The following is a 21,496-nucleotide window of genomic DNA, read 5'->3' as shown; positions in this document are numbered from 1 at the left end:
TCAGTGTGCCGGCGATTGGACAGACAGAGGAGAGGTAAAATGTAGTCAAGTTTATTCTCCTTAAACCACAAAATAGAGTCTTTGGTCGTACAAACATCACTAGTTACAGTCTTGCCAAGAGATCCGGGCTGGGGAGGGGCAGTTAGTCAGTGGCCAGAACTCCTGAGGGGATCTCTCTTTAAAATGCTAACAGCCAGGTTAAAAGACTCAGGGCAAGGGCCCTGTCGGAGCTGGCAGGGCCCCCACCCCTAGTTGGGGCGGGGGTACCCCGACCCTCTAGGAAGGCACCGGACCCAGGCCCCGGCGCCCTGGTCGAATTGCGCGGCGGCTGCTGCACAGTGTCACCTCCTCAGGACCAATGGCTCCTGGAGAGGGCCTGCCCAGAAGCACCATGGCCACCTCTCCATCCTCCTCCAGCAGACCTGGTGGGCAGGGGCGAGTGAGCTGATGGGCCCAGGCACTCTGGGAGCACCCCCGGGTGAGGCCTGCCAACTCACCAGGGCTCGGAGATGGTTCCAAGGATCTCAGCTCCTCGGCAAAGTCTGGGGACTGTGATGGGGAGAAGGGCTGGTCAGGGCTCCACCACAAACCTGCCTGAAACCACCCACGGGACCTGGGTGGGTCCCTGCTGAGCCCTGGCTGGAGGAGGGGAGGTAGGTGGGACAAGGCTGGGTGACAGGCACAGCGGAAAGGGGACAGGAGCTGGCCGGGGATGTCCTGCAGAAGGGCCAGGAGAGCCCAGTACCTGCATGTCATAGACAGGCCTGGAAGAAGGCAGGGCTGCAAACGCCCTGTAGTCAAACTTCCTCCCAGACAAGGCCTTGCAAGGACAGCGTGAGGAGAGAGGCAGAGAGTGTAAGAAGGAGAAGGGGTGGACAGTCTAGGTCCCTGCCCCCCCGCTGGGGGAGGGGTGCAGGGAAGGGTGACAGCTGCAGGCTTCTCACCAAGCGTCCTGGGGAGGTGCCGGTCTGGGGACTGAGGTCTGGAGGGACAAGAAGTGGGTGTCAGGAGAGGTCCTCGCTGCAGGCTGAGCTCTGCCCCCCACCCCTACCCCAAACACACACGGACCTTCCAAGGGGGTGGGTGAAGGGGTGGGTGCAGGCGAGGGGGCCTCGGCCAGGCGCTCCAGGGGCCCACGCTTGCTGCGGCCCTCCTGGGACTTGCTGAGGACCATCTGTGCGCGGAGGGCATCCTGCTCCAAGGACTTCATCCTGCAGAGGAGAAGGGCGGGCTGGGCTGGGCAGGCCAGGGACGGGCGCAGGTGGCTCGGGTCAGGCGGGCGCAGGTGGGCCTCACCTGGCTGCCCTCCACAGTGCACGCTTCTCTGCCTCCAGGGCGCGGCGCTCGGCGGGGGACAGGGCCCGCTCTGGGACGGGCAGCTCGGGGCTCTGCACGCGCAGCCGCTCCTGGTGGCGCCGCTCGGCTTTGGCTGTCCGCACCGGGGCGCAGCCTCCCTGCAGCGGAGGGGACGAGGGGCCGAGCCTGGGCCGGGCAACAGGACAGGAGGGCCGGGTGGACTGGGTGCCAGCACCAGCGGCTGGAGGGGAAGATGCTGGGGCCGGCCCCTCACCCCCCTCACCCTGCGGCAGGGCCCTGGCCAGCCCAGGACGGCTCCTCCTCGGGCTCCTCGTCGTCGGGGGCCTCACCGTCCGGGGCAAGCCCTGTGTCTGCCGCTGCCACCACCTCGCGCAGCATCTGCGCCCTTTTCTGCTGCAGCTTTCGAGCTGGGGGGAGGGGTGGGTCAGGCCTGGAGCCAGTCCCCTCACCCTCCCTGACCCCTCTGCACCCTGCGCCGCTCACCTTCCTCCTCCTGCATTTTCCGCAGGTCGTCGGCACCCACCAGTGACACACGCTTAGGGGGTCCCTCGACCTGGGGCACCCGCACCTCCAGCTCAAAGTACTTCTGCCGCTCCCGGAAGGACAGCTGCTCCGGGGAGGCCGAGGGCCCAGGCGTGGGGAGCTGGGGGGAGCAGGCCCTGAGACCTGGTCCCTGGGGTCTCGCACACCCACGGGCACAGGCAGCAGGGGCCAGGCGGGCTGCCCACCGCGTACCTGGGCAGGGGCGTCCTGGGGCGGGTACAGGCCGGGCACGGCAGCGAAAGTCCTGTAGGCCTGCTTCACGCTGGCGGGCAGCTCGTCCGGGGAGGGCGGGGAGGGGGACTGGGGGCCAGGGCACACATGAGCGGTGCTGGGACAGCTGTCCAGGCTGCAGCCACTGCCTACCCACCCACCAGCTGTCCTTGCTGACTGCCTCCACCCCCCCCAGCACCCCTCGGGGGTCAGGCCACTCACGGGTTGGGGATCACCTCTGCCCCTGGGGGCCGGGGAGCCCCTTGGCCAGGCCTGAGCCACTGGCTGGATCACCCCAGGTTTTGTCTGCAAAGGGCAGGTGCAGGGGCCAGAGGGAGGAATCAGGGGTTCAGGTACAGGGGTGTGGGGGATGGTGAGGAAAGAAGAGAGAGGTGGAGCCGAGGTGGGCGGCTGGGGAGGGTGCCAAGGGTGTGAGGCCAGCATGCACCCATCTGCCGTCTACCAGGAAGGGGCAGAAGCTGGGAGCTGGGCTCCAAGCTGGCACAGCCAATGCCCACTGTGTGGCGAAGGCAGGGTGCCCATGGCCTGGCCCTCCCCATGCAGCAGAATCAGGAAGCTTCCGCAGGCAGCTGGGGCGTGGGGGCAGGGCAAGCTGGCCCCCAGGGACTCAAGGACAAGAGGGTGGACGGGGTGAGGCAGCCCTGACCACCCAGCCCCATTAGCCCAGGGGTCTCCCCACCCACATCACCAGCCAGCTCTGGCCAGGAAGGTGCCCACGGGCTGTGCCCTCCAGAGAGATGAGTGGTGGCTGGGGGGAGGTGCTGCACCTCCCCAGAGCAGGTGCTGCATACGGGCGCCCCCTGCACAGTCCTCCACCCTTCCAGGGTGCACTCACTTGCTGGTGGCCAGGGGAACAGGGAGCCTCGGTCATCTTCCCTCCAGTTGCCCCAGAAGTTACCTGGAGGAGCCAGGTAGGAGTCGGGGTGAGGGTGTGGCAGGGCTGGGGCCGCAGGAGGACTGGAGCGAGGTGCTTGTCCTCTCCGCCGGGGGACATCCCCAGAGAGGCCTGGATGATGGCATGAAGGGCTTCTCCCGGAAAGGCCATGGCCTGGAGCCATGGCTCTCCCCGCCCCCACAACTCAGGGGGGCATCTGCCCCCACCACCCCCAGCCCGGGCTGAGCAGCCTGGTGGTGTCCCTGGCAGTGGGCTGCTGCCACGGGGGTAGCTAGAGCTTCTGGTGAGAGATGAAGACAGACCAAGATGAGGCAGAAGAGAACCATGGAGGGAAGGCCCAGGGGCAGAGGTGGCCCCGGGCTGAGGACCCCCATGAACACTGCTGCCAAGATGCCAGGGAGCAGCCGGGCTGGCGGGCTTTTCCACAGCGGAGCTGCGGCCCTCAGAAGTACATGAGCCAGGGGGCCCCCCGACTCCTGCCAGCCACAGCTATGTCCCTTTTTGGTCACAGGACACTGGGCCCTCACCCCTCCTGAGGACTTCCTGCTCTGACTGGTTTGTGACCAAGGAAGGAAGGGTCTGCACCAAAGCCCCTGAGCAGGCTCCGTTGACCCCCAGGCCCCATCTGGCCCCTCACGGCCTCCCTGCTCGTCTGAGGCATGCACTCAGCACAGCCTCCCTTCTGTGCCTCCCAGAGGCCCCTCAAGCACTCATGGTCCTGCGGGCACACCCTCTGGGAGGGGTGATTTCCATGTCCCAGAGGAATGAGAACTTCCCGTCTCCAGTCTAGCGTCCCCCCACCAGGGGCCTCCCCAACCCTGGTCCCCGGGGCTCCTCACAGTGGCTCCAGTGCAGCCTCCCCACAGTAGCTGTGCCCAGTCCCCCCAGGACCCCTGATGGCTCTGCTGGTCTCTAGCTGCCTCCGCCTCTAGTCCTGTCCCAAGCCTCTGGGCCCATTTAGCCCCCTCTGCTGCCCAGCCTGCCTGGTGAGTCTAAGGACAACAGAGGGGAGGGGCCCAAGGCCTTCCCAGAAACCAGCCCTGCCTGCTCTGTGCCTCTCGACCCGGGCTCTAAGGATGGACAGCAGCACCTGCATCGTGGCTTGGACTGAAGATTACGGGGATGAGACACAGCCCAGGCTGGGAGGTGGCGCTCCAGGGAAGGCGCCCTGCCTCTCTGCTCCTCCAGACCCCGCCCCACCTGAGGACCCTCCAAGGGCCTCAGCCCTCACCCTGGGGGCAGGACCTGGCAGAGCCACCGGGAAGCTCTGGTCTGCAGGGTCGCAGGGGAAGGCAAGGTTGTAAGACCGGGGCAGGGGTGTGACACTCAGGGACTGACCCTCTGCACACTGCTAGTGCTGGGTGTGGCGGCCACGGCGCGGCAGTCCAGCTTTAGGCTCTCTGGGCTCCGACCCTGGGGAGCAGAGTAGACACAGGGCTACAGGGCTGTGTCTGCCACCGAGTGTGGGGCGGGCAGCTGTGAGGGGTGTGGAGTGGGCAGTGGGGGTCTGGGACATGGCTGCCCACGACCCCTCGGGCTGCATCCACCTCTGCCGTGCCCCAGTGGGGTGGGGAGGGGACAGCCAGACCTCAGAGCCACAGGCCCGTGTGTGGAGAAGCCCACCGGGCAGGGTAGGAGTGACCCTGACACTCACCCCAGCCTCCGGCCCCCAAGGTGGCATCTGTCCAGGCAGCTCCTTCTCCTGCGAGCAGAGCAGACAGTGGTCAGGGCCTGGCGGCCTCAGGCTCCCAGGTGCTGGGGCTGCTGGCCGCAGGTGGTTCTGACCTTGCCGGGGCCCTCGGGGCTCAGCTCCCGGTCAATGGAGGAGATGCTTTCCAGGCTGTTCCGGCGGCCCATGCCCGCTGCAAAGGGATTGGCGATGATGCCCGGGGACACCTGCAGGGGGACAGGCTGTGAGCAGTGCTGCTGGCTGCCCACGACACTGTGCCGTCGTCCTGTCTGTGACTCAGGGCAGCCACTGGCCACGTCTGCACACTGTGTGTACCACAGCAGGTTCTGGCGCGTGGCAGGATTCCGAGGCAGCGACGTCGGGCCACGGGGCAGGGAAGGCCGACCACAGACGGTCACCCCAGGGAGCAAAGGACTGACAAGGTGGGGGAAGGGGGGCAGTGGGCAGCAAAGTGCCTGCGGCACAGAGACGGACTGAGCTTTAAGTCCAAGTGGCAAGGAGAACGATGCCTCGTTTCCCACGTCAAGAAAGGCCATTTTGCATGGAAGGGCCGACCTGTGGTGCTGACTTAAGTGAGAAGCACAATGTGAACACGTGCTCTTCCTGAGATACAGAGATGATCACGGACGTGAAAGTGCACACACTCACGCGTGACCCCAGCCCCTGAGAGCTGCTGAGGCCACCCAGGGTCCGGACCTCGGCTTCTAAATATCACTTTCCACCAAAGGAACTAGTGCTCCTTGGAGAAGCTGTTGGAAAGTATGAGACGACCCTGACACCTTGTTGTGCCAAAAAGTAAATGGCTCAGAGGAAGGTGGATCGTGTTAACAGGCCCCAGGGCCAGCCAGAAGCCCCTCTCATCAGCCAACTCTGGGATAACTTGAGCCCCAAGATCAACAGCAAGTCACGAACTGTCACCCATGAAAAAATGGAAGCTGGCAAATCTACGGTAAGGGAAGAAGGGGAAAGTGCAGGGCAGGAAGCCACCTGGCATGCCTGGAAGGAGCAGTGGGGAGGGCGCCCGACGGCACCGGGCGCGGAGGCGAGAGCAGCGGGGCCGACGCTGGCGTGGGGAGCCTGATGCGGACGGCTCGTCTGCCCTCAGAGCACCTCCCACGAGGCACTGTGAATGCTGCATCAGGACCACCTGGGACACCCTCGTGGCGATCGCCACTGATGGGACACATCACCAGCCGTGCATCCTGGCGGGAGGCCCCTGGAGGCAGTGTCACTCCTGTGACAACCCTGCCAAAAATACATCCACTGAAACATGTCCTGAGGAAACACTAGACAGATCCCACAGCGACAGGCTGTGCTCGTCAGACGTTCACGGTCAGGCAGCCACGGCAGCTGGACAGCCGCGTGCCCGACCGCGCTCTGGCTCCAAAGGCGCCGCAGGCGGGATGCACGCGGGGCTCTGGAGGGGAGTTTCTGGAGGCTGTTCTTGACGCTATTCTCCAAGTTTACAATTATTTTATGCATTTGCTTACATTTCTCAAGAAGAGACAATGGCAGGATAAACCAAAACTGAAGCGGGTGGCGGCCTGTGAGGGCGCAGAGATGGAATGCTGGTTTGCAGCTTTGGTGTTGGGGCCATGTAAAGGTTTACACTAATAAGAAACTGGTATTTTTGAAGTCATTTCTAAAAACTGAAAACAAGTAAACCTAACTACGTCAGGTTGGCAGCAGAACAGTACAAAAGGTCATTTCAAGCAACTTAAAAACACAATTTTGCCTGTACCTCCTAACTGGACAAATCCTAAGGACACAAAGAAATGTTAAGATGCTTCTAATGGTCTTGATTTCAGTTAATACCGGTGTCGCTTTTTGGAATTATTAAGAAACCACGGTAATGTTACTTAATTTACTAAAATAACTTTCAATAGAAGGAAAAGAGACACAAATATAAAGTCAAAAAAAATCAAAACCCTATAACCTTAAATGCAAATTGAAAAATAACAGTACAAAGTCATAATTTTTCTCCTAAAACTATCCACTTCCCAGGAGCCACCTGCTGCAGAGGGCTCAGAGGCAGCGACAGGTCTAAGCCCCACACCCAGGGCCAGGGCAGGAAAGACATGGACGGCTGGTCACCCCAGAGAGCACGGACGCCCCCAAATGACAAGCGTCATGCTGGAGGGCACAGGAGGCACACGGGGAGCAGGCCGGCGCGGGTTCACAGCAACACGAGCAGCCCGGCAGCCGCCTTCGGGGTCTCTAAGGCATCAGCGTGTTATTTAAAAACCGACAAGTGAAAGAACCAAAGTATTTATCATGCGTTTCCAGTACAAAATCTTATTTCAGATAAAAGAAAACGGCTGACAAAGAAAATTTTTTTTCTCACAGAAAAGTCTGTAGAATAACTCAAAGCAAAAGATACAGAAGTAATCACAGAAGCATTTTTCCTTCGAGCAGAAATCAAGGAAATGCTGGAAAAGAAAGGCAGTCCTGATCAAAACCCAAAAGCTGGCTCTTAGAGAAGACCATTGACGTGTACAAACCCCAGTGTGATCAGGAGGAAGGGACAACAGATAACGTGTTGTGCGGCAAGATGGCCACAGAGAAGGCAGAGGAGAGACTCCAGACCCTGCAGGCCTGGCACCAGACGCGACGGAAGCAGAGTGAGGCGGCTCCGGGGAAGCGCAGCGGCCTGCGGGTGCTGGGGCCTGACGGGAAGGCGGGTGGGGCGGCACCGTTTCCTCCACCCCGACCCCCGTGAAGCAGACACTGCCCAGAGGCGGTGGCCGCAGGTGCCCTGCCGCCAGGTCTGCACCACCGACCGTGCGGGAGCCCTCAATGCGCCAGCTGAAGAGTGAGGGCAGAGCACCGGCAGGGAGGTGCCAGGGCGCAAGCTGACACGAAGACTGGTTTGCAGAAGCAGAAAGTTAGGGGAGACAGTTGCAAACCCGGATTCCTGAGTCAGGTGGGCTGAGGTTAGGAAAAATGGAGTGGGGGCCGAATCGTGAGCACCTGCCCTGCCCTGAAGGGTTGAGGAATGCGGCCCAGAGGTGCTAGGTGGATGTGTCCCGGGTAAGGGGACGTGTCCTGAGGTGTAAATGTTGCCCCCTTTTCTTTCAAGCACCAGGGCAGCCAGAGGAAGCCTGTGGGCTGAACCTCAACCCGACTTGACACAGGGCTGTAGAAAACCACCAATACAAGGACTTCAGAAAACTCAACACCCCTCTCAGAGAACAATTCTTACAACTTATAAACGGAAACAGCCCCCCAAGTTAAAAAACTGTTACATAAACTACATCCTTTAAATCGGCAAAGTCACGGGCCACCGGCCCCCATGGCAGAGCGCCCTGGCAGGACCGGAGGGGAAAGCAGCCACCACTCAGGCTGAGGAGCCTCCATGAGGAGGTCAAACAGCCTCCCTGACCAGACCCAGTAAGAAAAGACGAGCCAGCCAGGAGTGTGCCTGGTGGGAAGCCGCACAGTCACAGAACCCTGAAGCCAAAGCTGATTCCTGAGCCCCAACCGACTTCCGTGAGGGAATTTAGCAGGTCCATTTGGAAGAAAAAACACACGAAAATAGACTAACACTTTTCAAAAGGAAAAAAAATGTGGGTGACTTCACAAGGTGGGTGTTAAAACACTCTAAAGCGGCAATACTGAAGACAGTAGCGTCAGCCCAAGATCGAGCCCAGCTCCCTGGGGCCACATCCTGGGACACAGGAATTTGGATCTGACCCACAAGGAAGTCACATTTTTCCCAAACCAGTGGGAGGATGACAGATGACCTAGTGCATACCACTGGGACCCAAACTCCACTTGCCTGAAAAGCAACTCCAGGTGGATTACAGAGCTACACGACTTTTGAAAACACACACAAGTACCAGAAGAAGACCCGGGACGGTGCTCCGCCAGCCTCGCAGCCGGGAAGGTTCCCGCACAAAAGCCAGATCCGGAAGTCGCAACAGAACAGCTGAGAGGACCTGATTCACAGGAACCGAGATTTCTGTGACCCCAGAGAGACCACTCTTACAAAGTGAAAGTGGCAAAAACTACAAAAAGACTGACCCTCACAACGCAGAGGAGGAACTGCAAGTCACACGGTGAAGGACAAACTCCCAAAAGGAAGAGGACGGGGAGAAGACGGCGCTGCCTGCCGGGCCCTCCGAGGACAGAAGTCGGCGCCTCCCCAGCCCCGCCCAGCGGCACAAAGACGGGCTCCTGAGCCGGGGGCCCAGCACAGACACAGCAGGTCGAGCAGCGCTCTGCGGAAGGGCCGGTGAACTCGGGGAAGCCGGCCCCTGCCTCGGGGCCGCCTGAGACCTTCAAAGTGAAGTTGTGCTCACTTTCTCTCTGTAAATAAATGGCTTTAAAGTAAGTAAACTTACCAAGTAAAACACTTAAATATACATTGTGAATAAGTAAGCAGAAGGCAAAACTTTCCCTGGGGACCTACGAGCGATTCCTCCCGGAAGCCACAGGGCTCCCTGTGCGGAGGGGGGTGCGGGCACGAGAGGCAGCTCGGGGCAGCCTGGGGCCCAGGAGTGAGGCCTCCAGCCCAGCTTCTAGCCCTGGAGCAAAGGGCATGAGTGCAGGCCCCTCCCCGTCCGGGAGGTGATACACACAGCCAGGGTGGCCCTGCCCTGGCGGTACAGGGACAGGCAGGCAGTAAGTCACCATCCAAAGATCTACTGCAGGCCAAGCAGAGGTGGTTGTCCAGCAAGGACCCCCTCAGGACAGTGCTGGCGGCCACTGAATGCGATGAACCCTCGGAGGCCCAGGCAGGCCGCAGGCAGAGGGCTCCCAGAACAGCAGCACAGAAGCCGGAAGAGAGCGGGACAGCGCCACCCCCTGGGCAGGGGCGATGCTGGGGCGGAGGCCTGGTTTGCCCAGGACACAGACCTGGCCGGGCACCAGGCCTCCACAGCCCAGGCAGCCAGCACTCTGCCCAGGGGGCTGGGAGGGCGGATGGCCACGGTCCCCCACACGCCCACCACGGCTTCTGCTTTGGGATAGGCGGTCCTGCCCTGGCTGTGAGCCCCCTGCTGAGGGGCCGCCAGAGAGAACAGGACAGAGACCGAGCAAGCTGGGTGGGGCCCCTGCATCTCTTTAGCCAGTCTGAGGGCCCCGGCCTGGCTGTGTGCCTGGCTCTGAGCCACCCTGCTGGGCCTGGCGGCCTCGCTGTACAGACGCCACTCCCTGGAGAGAGCTGGCTCAGCCTTTTCCTTCTAGACTAACCACAGCGTTTGTGCCCCAGCTTTGTCCCACCTGGGCCAGAGCCTCCGTCCACACCCACAGCTCCGAGCCGCGGCTAGCTCACAGCAGCTGAGAGCTTCCCAGGCTCAGAGGCAGAAAGGCTTGGCTGTACCGGCCTCGTGCCGGTTCACCGAGACCCTGCCGGCCATGCGGGGTGCAGGGTCCAGTCCCTGCAGCAGAGCTCCGGCCGGGGGGGGGGGGGCACTGACCTCGGGAGGGGCGGCGGTGCTGGTGTCAAAGCCGTCACAGACGAGCACGGTCAGGCTGTCGCCCACGCTGCGCAGCAGCTGCACGGCCTCGCCGTGAGTCAGGCCCAGCAGGCTCTGCTGGTTCACCTCCAGCAGCCGCAGCCCCACCCGCAGGCGGCCGTCACGCCCGGCCGCTCCCGCGGGGCTCACCTGCCGGAGACACAGGCCTCCCACCTGAGGACCAGCCCAGGCCCCTGGGCCCCCCTCCCCCTGAGAGTCCCAGCGGGGTGGGGCTGGCTGTGGCTGGACGCCCACCTTGGAGATGAAGATGCCCTCGTCTGTAGGGTCACAGGGGTTCCCTGCGTGGCCCTTGGCGCCCCCACGGATGCTGATGCCCAGTTTCTCCCCAGGGGCCTTCTGGATACAGAGCTCCCGCATGCCCGGGGGGGGCGGGTCCCTCCGCACAAGCAGGACCAGCTCCAGACAGGGCCGGAGCAGGGCACTGACAGCTTCCTGGTGTGTGGCCTCCCGCACATCCTGCCCGTTCACTGCCAGGATGCGGTCCCCGACCCGCAGGCCACTGCGTGCAGCCAGGCCCCGCGGGAGCACCTGTTGCGGGAGAAGGGACAGAGTCCAGTGGGCTGGGGGCCTTGCCCTCCCCTGTGCTGGGGCCAGGCCCTCTGTGCAGAGATGTCCGTGGGGCCCGCTCTACCTTGGAGATGAACACACCAGGCTCCTGGACGCCAAATGGGTGGCTGGAGTGGTCAGAGCCCCCGACGATGCTGAGCCCCAGGGGGCCCCCGGCTCTCGGGAGACAGACCTCCTGGGGACATGGAGGGGCATGAGGGGCAGCTGGAACAGGCCTGCCAGAGCGGCAAAGGCTCACTTCAAACCCAGAGGGGGTGTGGGACCAGTGCGCCGCAGCTGAGCCCTCAGTGGTGGGGACACCATCCTGGCCACTGCAGGGAGCCCATTTTGGGGTACACAGGAGACCACAGGGGAGGAGGCCTGCTATGGAACAAGGCCCTGGTGCCCCAGAGCCTGAGAGGAGAGGACACGGGTACTCGCCTTCCCACCCCTTGGGGCTAGCGCCTGCACCTGGAGCTGTGCGCACAAGGGAAAGGGGCTGGGGTCTTACCTCCACTGGGTACGGCCCCTCCAGGGCAGCAGCCAACAGAGTAGGGGCCAGCCTCAGAGGCCCAGGCTCCCCAGGGGTGGCAGCGACCCCAGGAGTGGCAGCGGCAGTGGGGGGCAGGGGGGAATGTGGCGGGGGGCTGGGAGGGAGGGGCCCCCCGGCCTCCCGTTCCAGCAGCAGAGCGATGGTGGGGGAGGCGGCAGTCAGCAGGGAGACGGCGTGGTCGTGCCTGGCCTCCGTCACGTCCACCCCGTTGATCTGCAAGAGTGCTGCCAGTCAGGAGGCCCATGGGGCAAGTCGGGTGGACAGGCGCTGGGTGGGCCCCACTGCCCCACTGGCCCCACTCACAGAAAGGACGCGGTCGCCAACTTGCAGGGTGCCCGCTCGGTGGGCGGCGCCCCCCTCAGCAATTCGTGAGATGAAGATGCCCTGCAGGGGAGAAGGGAGAAGAGGGCATCCTGCAGGCTGGTCCTGGCCCTGCGCCCCCACATCCGCCCTGCCCATCACCTCACCCCGTCGCCGGCACGGTAGGGTGTGGAGCCTTTCCCTCCAGCGATGCTGAAGCCCAAGCCCTTCTCGCTGCGCACCAGGCAGGCCACGTGGCGCTGGCGGAGGGGCCCGGGGGGCTGGGGCTGGGGCAGGGGAAGGCGCAGGCCGCCTCCCCACCGCTCCCGGGGGCTGTAGTCATCCTCAGGCCGCAGAGGCGTGACGGTAACCGCGTTCTCAGGCTCCACCATGCGCTCCCGCCACAGCCGCATGTGCACAGTGGTACCTGCCCCACGCAGAGCCTCCACGGCCTGCTGGTGCTCAGCGTCCTGCAAGGCCACGCCATTCACCTGGCAACACGGTACTCATCAGGGCAGGCAGGCCCCTGCACAGGTGTGCAGGCAGAGCAGGGGACGGGCCACAGTTGGCGAGAACAGGTCAACATCCACACCTGTGTCCCCTGTCCTAGAGACCCTGCCACCTGCCCCTCACTTGAGCAGCCCCTTATCTGAGCAGCCCAACAACCGAGGACGCTGGAAGTTTCTGAGTTTCTGACCCCACGCCTCCACCCCGACCCACTCAGCAAGACCCTCCAGCTGCTGGGGTGCAGCGGGTCCTCCACAGCAGTTAGGACGGAGCGTCAGCCCTGCCTGGCCCTGCAGCCCCATCCACCACCCCCTCCCAGTCCTGTGGGAAGGGCGCGTGGCCTCTAGACCCTGTCCTGGGATGATGGCTGTGCACACAGGCAGGTGGCCTCCCACGAGTTCCCTGACACACTTGCTGGCGCTGGGCGATCAGGTGCCCAGGCAGGGGCTCCAGGGCAGGAACTCCCACCAAACCGTCACAGGTCTGACCACCTCACAGTCTGGCCCTCAGGAGCGCCTCCCTCCTGGAGACCTCTGCTGCCGGCAAGGCCAGCGCCCACCCTCCCAGGCCTGTGCCCAGATGGGGTCTCTCCCTCAGGGGCTGGCATTCTGGCATCCTGCACCTCTGGCTCCATGCCTCGCCTGGGGTCCAGGGCTCGGGGGTTGGAAAGGAGGGGCTGGGCCCCCACTTTCTGCAGGGGAGGCAGTCGAGCACCCGACAGCCAGGACTGTGAGTGCCCGAGGGCCCAGTGCTTCCCTCAGACGGAGGCTGGGCGTGCTGACTCACCTCGAGGAGCTTGTCGCCTACTCGGACCCCAGCCCGCGCCGCAGGGCCCTCCTCAGACACCCGAGAGATGAATATACCCTAGATGACAAACCAGAGATGAGGCCCACAGTGATGGCAGTGATGGCGGAGGGGCCTCCACCCCACCCTTCTGGGGGGCCCTTGGCAGCTGTGAGGACCAGAAGCCCCCCAGCCGGGGCCGTGAAGACGCCCAAGTGTGTGGGCAGAGTAGCAGCGGGCCCTGGGTGCTCAGAGAGGTTGTGCTCGGGCTGCTGGGGGCCCCAGGTGTCAGGAAGCTAGAAGGTACAGGTCAACCTCCAGAAAAGCCTTCTGACCCCAAACCCAGCACAGAGGCAACCAGGAAAGGAGAGGAGACTGAGGGAGACAGCGGGCGCAGCTTGTCCTCCAGCCCTGACCCCGCAGAGGTCAGCCCCAGGGTGGCAGCCAGTGCCCTGAGGAGGGCCAGCCCCGGCACCCAGGCGTGGGGGCAGGAGAGTGGAGTCCCCAAGGAACAGTGAGCCATGAAGTTCAAAGGTGCCACCCAACGGCCCTCAGAGCCACGAAGAGCCTCGTGGGAAGTGGCACGGCCAGGACGGGTGGGCGGGCAGGCCTCACCTCGTCGTCTCCCTTGTAGGGGGTGGAGCCCCTGCCGCCCGCGATGCTGATACCCAGGCCCCCTGTCTGCCGCACAATGGTGAGGGTCAGCTGGAAACAGAACAGACAGGCAGTGTCCAGGGAGGGCCAAGAGGGGCAAGGGCTGCCTGCGGACTCAGTGGGAGACAGGGAGGGCCCAGTCCTCGCCAGGGACTGCCTGTCTCCAGGGTGGCTCGGGCACCAAATGAGCTGGATGGGGTGGGCGTTGTTGGGGCGCAAGGGAGTACAGCCCGGAAGGAGTGCCTGCCTGTGGGGCATGAGGCTCAGGCCCCTGCCTCGCAGACGGGCTGCCTTTCAATCCCGGGGCGTCACAAGGTGGGCAGGTGGGAAATGACCAGTACCCCTGCTGAGGTTGGCTGCCCCTGCCTGGAGGCCAGGATTCTGACCCCACCCATCTGTGCTGGAGGGCCAGCGGGCGCCCCAGGCCCCCAGCTCTACGGTGGTGAGCAGAAGCTCTTGCGGGAGGTGTGCACAGGAGTGCGGGGAAGCCAGGCCAGCAGCAGCTGAGGTTCAGAGCACAGAGCAGCAAGCGAGTACAGACCTCTTCCTCCTCAATGCGAGCGGGCTCTATCAGCAGGTTATTGGCCTGGTCAAACGACACCCCCTGTTAGGACGGGACCAGCAAGGGCATGCAGGTGAGCCGCCGCCCGGCCCCGCCACCGCCTCACCCAGCCCCGCCACGAGCAGGAGAAAGAGAAAGGACCACACCAAGCTCCCACAGCCTGAGCGCTGGGCCTTCCCTGCCTGTGCCCAGCGCTACTCCCAGGCACAGGCTCCCCTCCAGTCTGCAGGCCTGGCTGCCGCAGCCGACCTGCCAAACAGGGCAGGCTTGGCCGGTCACAGGTGGGCCCCACGGTGGGCTGAGCCCGGGCTAGGTTGTCCTGGTTTTGGACGTGCAGGTCCCCTCAGCGGACCTGGCATCGCGCTGTCCATGCTCAGGGCGGAACTGTTGATGTGTCGGAGACACGGGTGCTGTGGGGGCGGGGTGTCCCAGAGAGCAGGCAAGACCCCGGGGGGCCCACGAAAGCCACCAGAGGACCAGGGAAAGGTCATGGGCAAGGGCCCCCCAGTTGGCCTGAAGGCAGCCCTGAAGAGAGCCAGAGAAGGCGGAAGAGCCTGGACAGAGGCAGTGGCTGCCAGACCCCCAGGACAGGGCTACAGGGCCAGCAGGGAGCCCCAGCCCAGGGAGGGAGGAGGGTGGAGAACTGGGGACAGGCACCTTCCTCGCCAGCTGATGTTAGGACACTGGCCTAAAGTGTTGCCTGAGATCCATGCCAGCGAGGACCAAGGGGCCTGGGCAGACTGGCTCAGGCAGGCACGTGGGATTAGACCCACCTTGACAGAGGGTGCAGAGGCCACGGCCTCCTCCTCCTTCTCCTCTTCCTCCTCCTCGGCTGCTGTCGCTGCCTCTTCCTCCGCAGCTTCATCTTCCTCGTCGTCATCCTCCTCCTCTGCGCGAGGGGCCCAGGGCGTGTGTGGCCCGTTGTGCCAGCCCCCAGGCACTCCCGGGCCCTCACAGCCGGGCCGTGTCCCCTGCAGCAGGGCCGCAACTGCCTCAGGCTGGGGCAGCTTCGAGACCTTGAAGTGCTTCTTGTAGTGGGGCGTGTCCTTCCGGATGAGCCGCTGTCTCCCGCCCGGCAGGGGCCAGGGGGCCTCCAGCTGCCCCTCCTCACTCTCACCATCCTCCGGGGGCAGCAGCAGCGTGTCTTCTGCAAAGCGCACTGTGGGCTGCGAGAGGCTGAGGGTGAGGCGACTGCCAAGCGCACCCCACCCCGGGGCCCAGGGAGGTCCCAGTGAGCAGTGAGCAGGGGGTGGCACACAAGGGCTGAGGCTCCCTGCTGCTTGAAGATCAGGAACAGGGCCGGATCAACAAGGGGCACAGAGCGGGTCAGCTCAGAGAAGAGGGAGGTCGAGGAGCCAGAAGGTTCTTCCTGCTCCACGGGCTGTGTCCTCAGCAGTGCAATGCCGGGGACCCCATCTGGGCCAGGAAAAAGGTCCCTGGGGGCTCTGGAAATAATTCCAAGGGGGACGTGTGGTGGTGATGGATGTTGGAGGGCACGGCCCACAAGGCTGGCTAAGGGGTGGATTTCCTCACCCCTGCTGGGGCGGCAGGGCTCTGCACCCACCTGTGCAGCCCATCTGCACCTCGACTGGTCCTGACCACACACCTGATCAGGCAGGGGAGGAGCAGGGACGGCAGGCCCCACCCTTGGGTGAGCAGACCCCAAGGCCAGCCTCACCTCCTCGTAGGTCTCCTCTGTGACCTCCTCCTGGGCGGCTGGCAGAGACTCCTGCTGGCTCAGCCCCTCCACCTCGGCCAGAAGGCCCTCAGGCTCACCCTGGGAGGCTGTGCTGGCAGACAGGTGCGACTCCACACTCAGGCCAGACTCGGCGCTCAGCCTCTTCTCCTGTGGCGGGGTCGGGTGGTGGGTCAGACCACACACCAGGGGGCCTCACACGACAGGCTGCTCATCCCTGGGCATCCTGCTGCCTGACCACAGCACTTCATCTGCTCACCCCTCCCAGCTGCCGCCACCCTACAGGGAGCTGGATCTGTGCTCAGCCCTCAGGGACACGCTCTGACCCACCCCAAGGGAAGCCATGCTCCAGCAAGCAGCTATGGGCACACACAGCCACCGTCCTGTGGGGCAGTGTGGCCCCTCGAGGATCTCTCTGAAAAAAATCCCAAGAACAGGGACTGACTGGGTTCTCAAGATGACGCCGACATGAGAAAGGCCACGCACCGTAGACACGAGCCCTGCCACTTGTCCCCCAGGCCCCAGGTGCCCTGCTGCACCCCAGAGGCCCTGAAGCTTCTGTGGGCCCTGCTGCCAGAGCTTCAGAACAAGCAGACATGGACCTGCCTGTCTCTGGCCCCAACCCCCTTCACAGAGGCCGATGGCGTGGGTACCAGAGGAAGAGGCCAGCCCACAGCCCAGATCTCCAGCCCCCCTGCCGCTGAGGGCACAGCTGACCCACACGTCCACATCACAGGACCCCCGTGTCTGCCCAGCACCCCTCAGAGGTGGCCTGCTCTGCAGGAGGACATGGGGCAGTCGGCCCTGAGCCCCCCAACCCCTATGCCCACACTGGGCATCTGAACCCTGCCCCCAGCCCAGGGATCCCTAGTGGGGAAAGCCTGCAAGGCGGGAGTCCCTCTGATGGCCCTTGGGTCCCCATAGGCACCTCCTCTGAGGGCGGGGGTGAGGGCGAGGGCGGCCCGGGGTCAGGACTGCAGGAGGCGGCTTCGTTCCGACGCTCCACACCCCTCTTCATCACCTTGAGCTCACTGGGGTGAGGCGTAGCCCGACGCTGCAGCCCCTGCAGCGGGCACAGGGGTGAGGGGCGGGGCAGGGCAAGGGTCCACTGGGGTGGGAAGAAGGCAGCCAGTCCAGGCACCGCACCCACCCATACCCGTTTCTCTGTGGCGGCTTCCTCGGCATCCTCGTCGCCTGCAGGAGCTTCCAGGAACTGGATGACACTGACGCGGCTGAGCGGGGCATCACTCCAGCTCTCAGAAGGGCTGCTCCGCTGCCCCGGGTCCTCTGCGAAGGCACGTGTCAGAGGGAGCCCCAGAGTCGCCCGAGGCTGTGCCCACCCTGGGTGGCCCCCACCTGGACCTACCAAGGCTGGGCGGGGGCTGCTGGGGCAGCAGATAGCAGGTGAGCACCTTCTCGCCCGTCTGGGCATCATCCTCAGTCTGGAAGCGGAGCATGGGCTGCGCCTGATTCTCAGCCAGCCACAGGGCCTTCAGGTTGAGGTGCGTGAGCGCGAACGGCAGACTCTGCAGCCTGCAGGCCAGTGGCGCGGTCAGCCGAGGGGCCGCACAGGCGCCGTCAGCTCCGCAGACCGCGGCAGGGCGGGCGAGTGCTCACCGGTTCCCGGCCACGTCCAGCACGTGCAGCTCGGCCGTGCGGGCGAGCTCGGGCGGCAGGACAGCCAGCCGGTTGTCCCTCAGGGAGAGGACACTGAGTGCCACACAGCCTCCAATCTCAGGGGGCAGCACCTCCAGGCGGTTCCGGTCCACGTTGAGGTTGGTCAGCTTGGTCAGCTTCCCCAGGGAGTGGGGCAGAGCCTGGCCGAGAGCAGGGAGGGTGAGAGAGCGGCTGAAGCCTGCCAGGAGCGTAAGAAGGGGGATGCATCCCAGCAGATACCTAGCTCCCACCGAACAGCAGCACCCCCACCCTTGCTCTAGGTGCTGTGGGTGCCCCCCATCCTCTCTCGTCTCCTGCGCTAACTGTGAAACCAAGCCCACCGTCAGCAGGTTCTCCGTGAGGATCAGCTCAGACAGGTTCTCACAGTCCCCGATGGCCTCGGTCACCTCGCACAGACGGTTCTGGTCCACCTTCAGGATGGACAGCTGCTTCAGCTGACCTGGTGTTGAGAAGATACGGCAACAGGACTCATGGGGTGAAGCCCTGCCACCCAGACAGTGGAAACAGCCTGCCCCTCACCTGCCTCCAGCCCCTGAGATGCACAGACCCATGCTCACCCCTCCCAGCCACCCTGTTGCAAACCTGACCACATGCCCTAGCTGCTGACATCGTTGTCAATCCCCAGCCGCCGGGCCCTTCTGCGCCCCACCTTCGTGCCCTCGCGAGCTCACCATCCCCAATCACCACCACAAGCTGCCTCGGCTCCTCAGACACAGCACTGGTCACCCCACCCCGGCCTCAGATTGGCTTTCCCATCCTCAGGGATTTCCCCCACAGCCTGGCAGAATAAGGGTCCTGCCCCAGGAACCTCTTCCAGGCCCAGTTTTACCACCAGCCACTCCCCTCCCAGCACCCAGACCAGCACTAACCGATGCCGTCAGGAAGCCGCTGCAGCAAGTTCTGTGAAAGCAGCAGGTCAGTGAGCAGCACCAGCCCGCCGAGCTCTGCAGGCAGTGCCTCCAGCCGGTTCTCCGACACATCCAGGCACACCAGGCGCCGCAGGTTCCCGAGCTCCTGAGGGTGGGCGCAGAGGGTCAGGGAACCAATAGGTGTGAGGCGGGGGGAGCCACACCCTCACTCACCGGAGGCAGTGCCGACAGCTGGTTCCGGTCCAGCCACAGCTCACGCAGGTTGGGCAGGGCCCCCAAAGTGTCAGGCTGCAAGAACAGATAAGGACAAAGTGACGGCCAAGGCTCACCTGCCCTGCCTGGCCCTTCCCCAACCACGATGGCCCCACCCTCTCCACACCAGCACTTCCAGATCGTTGCCTCCCAGATCCAGCTGTTCCAGCTTGACCAGGAAAGACAGGGACCTGCAGAAGGAACAGAGCCGGTTCTGTCATGGCTGCACAGCATGGTCCTTGGGGCCACAGCCCAAGCTGGCTGTGAGAGGGGCTGAGCTCACTCACGCAGGCAAGGACTTGAGCAAGTTCTCCCGGAGCTCCAGGGTCACCAGGTTGGCAAGGCTGAAAGAGGTCAGGGCGGGGCGTGAGGGGAGAGGTGCAGGTGGTGCTCTGCTCCCCACCCAAGGGGGCACTTACTTGCCCACGTCTCCAGGCAGCGCCTGCAGGGATACATCGTTCAGGGCCAGATGAGCCAGGCTTCGGAGCTGAGTGAAGCCTTCAGGGAGCCTACGCCAGAGGAAGGGGACCTCAGATGCCCAGGCCGGGGCTGAGGACCCCTCACCCCACCTCCACCCCTGCTGTGGCCACACCTACCTGGACAAGGGGTTCCCACTGAAGTCTGCAATCTCCAGGGCTTTGCAGAACTTAATGCTCTCAGGGATCTCAGGGATGTCTGCGACGGAAGAGGGGTCACCATGGAGAGAACCCACAGCCTCCAGGAACTAAGCCCTTCCTGCTGCCCTCGGACTCGCCCCCAGACCCGCCCCAGGCTCCACACCATTCCGGGACACATCCAGCTCCACCAGCTGCATGAAGTTGGCCACCTCTGGGGGCAGGCGCTGGATCTCGTTGTCACTCAGACCCAGCTTCCTCAGGTTTAGCAACCGAAAGAAGGGCTGTTGGGGGGGGGGGCGAGGTCAGGGGTGAAGAGCAGGCAGCAGGGCCTCCCTGGTCCTCTGCCTGCTCTAGGCCACACAGGAACCCTGGTTCTGTCCCACCACCCCGGTCTGCAGTAAGAAAAGCAAAGAAACAAAAACTTGCGGGCACACCCTTTGGTTTCCGACTCCCTGACTTCTGTCACCTGGTCCATTTACGTTATCTCAGACATGTTCCCTACCACAATGCTGCCATGTAACTGACCTAAAGTATTCAGGTCTTAGCTGAGAAATCACCTCCTTTTTCTGACCCGACGAGACCCTGTTTCTTGCCTTCCACCCACCCAGCAGGTGAGCCCTCCAGGACCTGTGCTGGTTTTTGCTACTGCACCCCAGAAACCAGCCCAGCCTGAGCCTGTGACAAGAACTTGGCAAGTACCAAAAAAAATGTACAATGAAAACAACAGAGAGCCACAGGTACTCGTGGTGCTGAGTGTGTGCAGGGGCTACAGGCAATCTGTGGGAACTGGAAATGACCACGAGCAGCCCTGGTCCAAGCCCAGAGTGGAGCCACGCCCTTTGTGGTATGCAGCCCCCAGGCACTGGGCCACTTAGCACCCCATCTCCAAGAAGGAAATCCTTTTGTGATCTGCTTCCTTTAACCTCCTCTCCCAAGTGTCCTTAGAAGAAGAAAAACAAGCTGCTCGGGAAGAAACAACACACGAGAGGTGAACAGGACACAAACTTGTCAGGGACAAGAACCTTAGGAGGGCTTCCCCTGCTCCCAACCCAGCACCAGGAGGAGGAGGAAGACAGACCAGACAGAAGGCTGGGTTCCCCACCTCTAGAGCAATCCAGCAAGTTCGCATCCACCAGCCACGCCAAGTTCCCCTTCCACCCGATTACCATCTGCCTGCCCCTACGGTTTTCAATCTGCAACTCCTTCTCTAGGCTGTGACCATCCCCGACCCCCGGGGGGCACCTGATGACCCTAGCCACCTGGTGCCAGCGCCAGCGATGGGTGAGGAGGGCGGGGCCTGCAGGGGTGGGGCTCTAGCCAGTAAGAACCAGCAGGGCCGGCTGGAGGCTGCGGTGTCCCGCCCGGGGCAGCGCCTGCTGAGGGTTCCAACAAGCGAGTGTCGCGGCGGGGCCAACCCTGCCGACCGCGGGCGAGGGCTGGACGGGGGACAGGTCCGAAGGCCGCTCACCTTGGGCAGCTCGCGCAGCTGGTTGGCGTCGAGGAGTAGCTCCTCCAGGCTGCGGCTGTAGCGATAGATCTCCTCGGGCACGGCCTGCAGCGAGCAGTGCCGCTTGTCCACCGACTCCACGTGCCGGTTGCAGCGCCACAGCGGGATGCACTTGAGCATGGTGCGGACGTGTGCGGGCGGGCGCGGGCTCCGGCGGCGGGCGGGGGGCGGGGCTCGGCCCGCATGAGCGCTGGGCCGGCCCGGGGCGGGGGAGGAGCGGGGGGCAGCCGAGGTGGCGGCGGCGCTGGGCCCGGCCCGCGCTCGGAACGCTCGGAACGCTCGGACCGCGGCGGCTTGGGCGGGGGGCGCGGCCCGGCCGATGCTCAGACTCTCAGCAGGCGGCGGCGGCTCCGCATCCCGCCCGGCCCACTTGGCCCGGCCCGTCCACTCGGTCTGCCGCTGTGCCGCAGCCGGAACCGCCGCCGCTGCCCGCCGGACTGCCCCGCCGACAACCGCCGGCCGCCGCGCAGCCCGCCGGGAAGCCGAGGCCCGCCCTCGCCGCCCATCGCCGCCGGGAACTGCAAACCCCACAAGGCCCCGCGGCGCCGGTTCCTCCGAGGACCCGTAGCAGTCCCGCGCATGGCCTGTCGGGAAACTCGGCTCCCGCCCCGGCGCAAGGCACGGTGGGAACTGAAGTCCGCTCAAGGCCTGAGCTCCCGGACGCCAGCGCCTCAATGGTGCCCGGGCCGAGGCCTCCTGCTGCCTCTCTCCAGGGCTGGCCTCCCGACCCCAGCCCGCCGCCCCTCCCACCGGGATGTGGGCTCCCTGAGGGCAGGACGCCGGGCGAGGCAGCACTTCGTTTGTCTGGTGGACTCAA

General features: G+C 64.1%; 1 protein-coding gene across 10 annotated transcripts; it reads right to left on the bottom strand.

Moving 5' to 3' along the window:
* Window positions 1-35: 35 nt before the first annotated feature.
* Window positions 36-21,139, bottom strand: SCRIB (scribble planar cell polarity protein). Of its 10 annotated transcripts, none has more exons than XM_031439815.2 (38): window positions 20,641-21,139; window positions 19,336-19,453; window positions 19,152-19,230; window positions 18,975-19,064; window positions 18,843-18,899; window positions 18,683-18,746; window positions 18,517-18,591; window positions 18,304-18,448; window positions 17,755-17,873; window positions 17,375-17,574; window positions 17,124-17,290; window positions 16,914-17,044; window positions 16,686-16,820; window positions 15,740-15,907; window positions 14,835-15,227; window positions 14,041-14,103; window positions 13,461-13,550; window positions 12,849-12,926; window positions 11,723-12,046; window positions 11,559-11,639; window positions 11,214-11,468; window positions 10,788-10,898; window positions 10,391-10,684; window positions 10,097-10,285; window positions 4,772-4,882; window positions 4,641-4,688; window positions 4,325-4,399; window positions 2,927-2,989; window positions 2,293-2,376; window positions 2,053-2,160; window positions 1,801-1,960; window positions 1,580-1,724; window positions 1,297-1,482; window positions 1,069-1,211; window positions 945-982; window positions 746-820; window positions 498-549; window positions 36-422 (listed from the first exon to the last, which is right to left on the bottom strand). In XM_031439815.2, the coding sequence occupies exons 1-38, from the start codon at window positions 20,797-20,799 to the stop codon at window positions 277-279; spliced, it is 5,019 nt and encodes a 1,672-aa protein (XP_031295675.2). In that variant the 5' UTR covers window positions 20,800-21,139; the 3' UTR covers window positions 36-276. The 10 variants fall into 10 exon arrangements, with proteins under 10 accessions (XP_031295675.2, XP_064332813.1, XP_064332816.1 ...); XM_064476743.1 differs by having other exon boundaries at window positions 14,041-14,085; XM_064476746.1 differs by lacking the exon at window positions 746-820.
* Window positions 21,140-21,496: the final 357 nt, after the last annotated feature.

Source organism: Camelus dromedarius, chromosome 20, assembly GCF_036321535.1.
Source record: "Camelus dromedarius isolate mCamDro1 chromosome 20, mCamDro1.pat, whole genome shotgun sequence".
Lineage (NCBI taxonomy): Eukaryota > Metazoa > Chordata > Mammalia > Artiodactyla > Camelidae > Camelus > Camelus dromedarius.
Note: the sequence above shows the minus strand (reverse complement) of the source record. Positions and strands in the feature narration are given on the sequence as shown.

Excerpts from the sequence above, each read along its gene's own strand:
- SCRIB (XM_031439815.2), bottom strand. The coding sequence starts at position 20,799 with ATGCTCAAGTGCATCCCGCTGTGGCGCTGCAACCGGCACGTGGAGTCG. Across the intron at positions 19,231-19,335 it reads GCTGGATGTGTCCCGGAATG|ACATCCCTGAGATCCCTGAG; the intron begins GTGTGGAGCCTG and ends CTTCCGTCGCAG. Across the intron at positions 10,685-10,787 it reads CTGGTGTGTTCATCTCCAAG|GTGCTCCCGCGGGGCCTGGC; the intron begins GTAGAGCGGGCC and ends CTCCCGCAACAG.